The following is a 6,583-nucleotide window of genomic DNA, read 5'->3' as shown; positions in this document are numbered from 1 at the left end:
ATTCAACATTTGTAGTACATATGGTGCAGGTTACAGTTCGAACATGTTCGCTACGGTTCACACAAAAAGCCCAGCGCCCGAACCACAAACCTCTCCCAGTGTGTATCAGTCGAACCCAACCGTAACCGCACCGCACTGTCAGTGCAGTTCGCGGTGCAGAACCGGTTCGGGCAGTTCAGAACCGCACCACGGCAACTTTAATGGCATGCGGAGACATGGCTGGTCCGCCACTGAGCTTTGCAGCTTGCAGGATCGTTGGCCACAGAATTGGACTCTGCCAATTCACTCGTTGTGCATCAGTTGGCCCGTGAGTGCATTTACGACCACCATGAGCAGCTGGTTTTTTCTGGCAAATGTCCTCCTTAATGACACGGTGTGGGCGGGATAACTCTGCGAGCGAGTGAGAAGGCTGTGAGCCAAGGCTTTGCAATGGTGCTGGTGGCTGCAGTACATCATTGACTGATCGTAGTTTGTTCTTAAATTAAATGAGATTAAGTCCGAGTCTGATGAATTGTTTAAAATAAGACTTACATTCTTCACTCATGCACGATGGGCACGCTGGCGATCTCGGTCATGAGTGCGCTTCAGGAGTTTCTGTTCTGCTGCTTTCAGTGTTGCACTGAATTCCTCTTCCTCCCGTTCATCACCGCGCACAAGGTCCTCCTGATGGACAGCATCAAGATATTCTTGCTGTGAGATGATGCTAAAGTGCCTCAGCAACCCAGTCCTGGGCTGAGATGGCGAGACCCATAGATCTAGGGAGACATGCAACTCGGATGGTGGTATATTGGTGGACATGGGGGAGGCAGAAGATTCGCAAGAGAAAGAAGACTCTGAGAAGGATGTTGGTTGGAACGGAGAATCAGATGGATGGTGGCAGTAGTTGTCGGAAGCAGAAAAATGACCCCGAAGAAGATAGATGAGCTCATTGATGCACAAGAAATATTTCGTTTTATCCGTAAATAATGGGACGTCGAAGAGAAAATGACGAATCATGTTGATCATTGCAACTGTGCATGAGTATGAGTCGACCTGCCTGCCGTGGAGTAATACGGTGCCTTTGGACAATGGTTGGAAGCCATGCTCCCTCAACCATCGTTGGATGAGATCAATGTCTTCCTTCGGCCATGGCCAATCCAATAAATCACCGTAATGGACCTCTCGTTTCTTCCCATCAATCAGCAAAACAGTCCAATGCATGCCACTGACATTCAGAGGGAATAGGACATGTGTGAGCTCTTCATTCACCAAGGAATCACCAAGCGATGGAGCCTTGTAAAACACTTGTCAACTAAGTAACGACCCCATCGCTCATGACTGCAACGTAATGTTTTGATGAATGTCAGATCTTCGACAATTGTTGTCTGGCAAAGTTGTGGATTGAGATGGATGCGGAGGGATATCTCATTCACCATTGCATCAACAAAGCAGCCCTTCATTGGTGTGGATGATAGGAACTCTGCAAGATCGAGCACCTGGAGTGATGTAGCTGGGCCGCGGAGAGTAGTACCCCACCCAAGTACCTGAAGGCTACTAAAAACCTCGTCAACGGCAGCTGCAAGATCAGTGTCTGCATTTTCTCGCTGGCCTGCTAGCCAATCACGAGCCAGACTCCAGCACTCCTTCGCTGCAATAGCGCACCCTAAATCATGCCAGTACTGAACTACCCAACATGGAAGATTACCTGGAAACCATGGATCCTTGACAGATTTCATGCCATCATGATAGGCCTGACCGAAGATATCTAGGAGCTGAGTAGACAAACTAAGCGGCGGAAGGGAGCGATCCAGGAAGTCAGTGGGCACATCATTTGTAACACACTGCTCAGAAATGAAAAAATGATGTAAGTCGGCCACCGTGAGCGAGTGATCAAACAGTGGTAGATTGGTGAAGTCAAGAAGAGCCGAGATGGGGAGGTGCGGAGCCGGAATAAATGAATCATAGCATGGAGGGAATACAAGCAGATGTGCATAATGCTGTTGCGATTCAAGAGAAAGATCAATAGCACTATCCTGGATGAAAGAATTCATGGGTGACTGAGATGGGGACGTTCAGAACAGACAGATAAAACTTACTAGATTATATCAATGTACCCTGGTGATCAATATCCCGCCGAGACACTACAGAAAGCTAGAAGGAAGTCAGATATGTAGTGATCTCCGTCGTCGACTGAGGATCAGTTGAAGAAGCATATGGTCAATCCGACTCGGAGTCTCCGAGCCCCAGCGTAGTCTGACCACCTCGGCGAACTTATCTTAAGTTTGTCACAGGTCACAGCACTGAACAAACATGTGAACTTACCATTATGTCATGTCACACGACAACCCCCACGAACCTAAGGTCGAATGCATACAGTATGACTGAAGCACCTACAACACAGTTTTGTAGTCTCCAACATTGTAAATTTGCTGTCCCTGGAGGGCCGAGCATCAGCAAATCATGGGGTTCTGTAAGCCTAGGCTTACTATGTGCATTACACATCACATCTATTCTGATTGGACACCACAATATATTTGTCTCTGCTTGGTTGTTGATGCTGATCCCCCATATATACCTAATTGCTCACCAAGTTGTATCTTATCTCTTACTGTACTGCTCAGTGGCTCAATCCCATACACTCATCCATGTTAACTGCTGTCTGATTCTCCATTAGTGTTGCTGTCTACTGTGATGGCCTTCCACTTTTTTTAATGTTCAACTGAGTGTTACCATTGCTGCTACATCTTCTTTCACTGTTACTATCTCTTACCATCTGTCATCATAGCCATTGGGGTTTGACTTTGGCCAGATAACCCCCTCCAAACAACAAACTGCCTCCTCACAGCACTTGTGTTATTGTACCCATGTCAATTATGACACACAGTTGTACTAAGGCATTGGCATCACTCTCAGGCACTGCACCAGTACCAGTGAACACATCACTGGATTGTGTGTTTACACCACCTAATCCCCCTTCTCAGCCTTCAACTTTATCCTCCTTGAAGTCTACAGACTACAGAACTACACTCACCATCTCACATGTACACATGCACTTCTTCCAACTCCTATTCTGACTCACCTGGCATGTCCATGACATTGAAACAGGCATGTGTTGACCAGTTATCTGTGAGTAAGCCACCCTTCCTGACTACAGGTAAGTTTACCCCAGAGGTACTACACTTGTGGAAAATGGGGTGCAAACAGTTCTTCTTGCACAAGGAAGTCAAGGATACTGAAATGGTGATGAAGGTTGTGTGGGGTATGCAGGATCCTTGTATCCAAGATTGGTACATCAACAATTAAGACTGGATAGATGCAATGGCCTTCAAAGACTATATGGAGGAATTGCATGCATATTGACTGGCATTGGACTGGACAGATTTAGTGCACTACAAGATGCTGGCCTCCACACAAGGACAATGTACATTTAGCAAGTGGGCTATTGATGTTCAAAGCCAGAACACATTGCTTTATGGAACCACTTCTCACCTTTCTGATGTTAATATCTATGCCACCTTGAATCTCACATGAACACTGACCTCACCACTGACTACCACACTGAGAAAATATCTGAAAAGGATCTGTGAAAGTGGATTGAAAAGGTGCACATCCTTGATTATGAACACTTATGCTACTTCATCTGACAGAAGGAGACTGCAGATGCAGCAATACATGCAGAGAGTGGTTGTTCAAATGTTGATAAGAAACTAACCTTGTCATCAATGTTCAATGCCAAGGCTGGTCCAAGATCTGCAGGGACCTCCAACTCAATGAGCAAGACCTTTGTCTGTCTCCCACCCCTTACTGAGAAAAAAATGTCAGCTCCATTAGGACAATGATGGATGTTTCAAGTGTCATGAAGCATTTGTGGGACATACATTGAACAATTGTCAGAAGGGCTTCCCTGAGGGCACCATATACAAGACTATCACTGCCGCCATCATTGCTGCAAAGAAACCCAAGAGAAGTGGAGCGGTAGTAGCATCTGTGGAAGTAGAGAATACTGTTACTGTTGTAATGCCATCTGCAGTATTGGGTGATGGTACTGACTCAGATGAAGAGTGCATGGCTCTGCTACAGACCCCTCATCTTCGCTGGAGCCATCTTATTGACAGACCTGCTGTTTCTTCTTCTGTTACTTTTTCTACTCTGATTGACCATGGTTCTTCTCTAGTTCTGATTGATGAATCACTCACAAGCACACTTGGACTCTGTCAATGTGCACTACAAAGACCAATACCAGTGTCCATCATACTTTCTCAAGATACAAAGCAATCCTTTCTTTTATTGCATTATGTCAAATTGTCCTGTTCCTCTCTTGATAATGTATACATGTCTTGAACTATATGCACAATTGTCACACTGAATCTTTGTACCCTGCTTCTACTTGGAGGACCTTTCCTTGAGCATAATTGCATCATGCCCTCTCAGATGATTTCTCTGACCAAACACCCTGTGTGCAAAGGGCAAACCTTACAAGATATTATACTCACTCATCATTGTCCAGGTATACTCACAAGTCACACATGACATGAAACTCATGCTCACCTATTATTGTCTAGGTCTGATTGACAATCTCAAGGTGTTTCTCAAAAAATGCCAATCCCAAAGAGCTGGCACCTGTTATGACTATGATAGTTCTTCCTTAGCAATCCAATAAAGGATAAGGCATATCGCGAGTTTCAGCTAGTCAGATGTCAAGGTCCGCTAGATCAAGGATTCAGACTAGTCAAGTGTCAAAGGCTCGCTAGATCAGATATCAAGGCTAGTCTGCTGAGAGGCAGCTAGATCGGTGAACTCGAGTTATCAGGAAGAACCTAGTAGATTCAAGTTAAGGAATACAAGTACAGGAGGTATGGTATATATAGGTAACAAGAAGGTGGTTTAGGGCCAGTCTGCAGGTAGATGACCCTATTATGAAAGGTAAGCAAGAATGGAAAGATAGTGTTGACCAATCAGAAAAGGAGTCAAGAAGTGGTACAATGTTGGATCGTCCAATCAGAGACTAGTATGAGTAATCATCTGCGTAAGCATAATGAGTAAGCATATGAGTAAGTGTTCACGTGTTGGACATGTTGATAAGCAGTCATGAGACCCGATGAGTAAGTAAGAAAAGAAAGAGAAAAGAAAATATAGTGCCATTGTAACAGCACCACTCTCTCGAGTAGAAGGACAGTTGAGTTGAGTAATCTACCCTTCAACAAGTTGGATGTGTTTTACGGCTTCAAGTTTGTGTGTGAAGAGTTGGGAGATGATGCAATAGATGTGAAGCAGAAAAGGGATTGGGTATGAGCTTGTCCATCTTCTGCAAGGCTGGAGGAGCATTTTGATACAGTGGTTATCATGAGGTCTGACCAGTGTGAGTCTACAGGAGTTGAAGGTGAGTTTTAATGCATTCATGATTTAGCTTTATATCTTATGCTTCTGCAGGAACTTGTATCGGTTGCCTCTATCTAATATTCAAACTACCCAACACAGTGTATGGAGCTATAGACACTCCTACATATTGGCCCAAAGAACCACTAGCTTATGTTGAGTGGTATGCTCCTCTTGCTAGTACAGCTGATGAAGATCACAAGGTGTATCAAGTGAAAAAGGTGCCTCTCGGGAGAGGAGGGTCTCCTCCTGGTGAAATTGTGTCTGTCATATTCATGAATTATACAAGTCTCTTCTGCCCTCAGTTATTGTCATTCACCCTCACTTATAGTCCTCCGCCCTCATCCATGTTCCTCTGCCTCTAAATATGTATCTCCAATGTCAGGAACATTCCTCTGCCCATGACTCGATCAAGGTACAAGGCACATGTCAGTCCATTATGAGTCCCCTTTGTATATCCTGCTTTCTGTCTAGTTCTGGTACCTTGTATGATCCAACTCTTCATTCCAATCTAGCCTATTGTACACTATGGTTTGTTGTACCTTTTACTATTACTTTGTACTCTGCTATGCTGTGCCGCATAGCCCAGGATTCCTACAGTATAGAAACCCTATGTATTCTGGTATTGTTTCTGCAATACGAATATAGACTCAAATCTATCCTAACCACCTCCAACTTGACTTGAGTCTTACTCATTGTCTACTCCAACCTTGAGACTAGTCTCACCAATCTCTGCCTGTCTTTCAATAGTCCTTATATCACTTTCTATGTTGGACTTAGTCCCTCATGACTGTACCCCTGTCAGAGCACGTCAGAGTTGACCTTCAGCAAGCCCCTATCCATTCTTTGAAGTTAAGGGCACTGTACTTGCATAAGGAGTGCAGCACACAAGCTGAAGCTAAGCCCCTCTATACCCTCCTGCCTACCTGCTAGACATGGTTCTGACAGTATCCCTCAGTTCCATGCATCAGAGTTGTCAGCTGATTCCTTGCTTTGGATCTGCAGAAGTTCCTATAGCATGAACTTCAGGGATGGTATTAGATCACTGTATTAAATTTTGGTTGAATAATTGGTCTAGTAAATACTCATATCAATCCTTATGGTAGTTTTCAATACTATGTCTTTGAAATTCATGCTATATTGAAAGTACTTGTTTGATCAATTACTATAATCAACTATAGTCGACTATAGTTGAGTGAATCATATATAGCTGACTATAATAGCTATA

The 6,583-nt window shown here is 44.2% G+C and overlaps 1 protein-coding gene across 1 annotated transcript; it reads right to left on the bottom strand.

Moving 5' to 3' along the window:
* Positions 1–540: 540 nt before the first annotated feature.
* EDB91DRAFT_1249830 (uncharacterized protein) lies at positions 541–2,030 on the bottom strand (the record flags this gene model as incomplete). The annotated part of the gene is made up of 2 exons (XM_041323148.1): positions 541–1,272; positions 1,413–2,030. The coding sequence occupies 2 exons, from the start codon at positions 2,028–2,030 to the stop codon at positions 541–543; spliced, it is 1,350 nt and encodes a 449-aa protein (XP_041175769.1).
* Between the last annotated feature and the right edge of the window lie 4,553 nt (positions 2,031–6,583).

The sequence above is a fragment of the Suillus paluster genome, assembly GCF_016628075.1.
Source record: "Suillus paluster strain FC165 chromosome Unknown EDB91scaffold_37, whole genome shotgun sequence".
In the NCBI taxonomy this organism is placed as follows: domain Eukaryota; kingdom Fungi; phylum Basidiomycota; class Agaricomycetes; order Boletales; family Suillaceae; genus Suillus; species Suillus paluster.
Note: the sequence above shows the minus strand (reverse complement) of the source record. Positions and strands in the feature narration are given on the sequence as shown.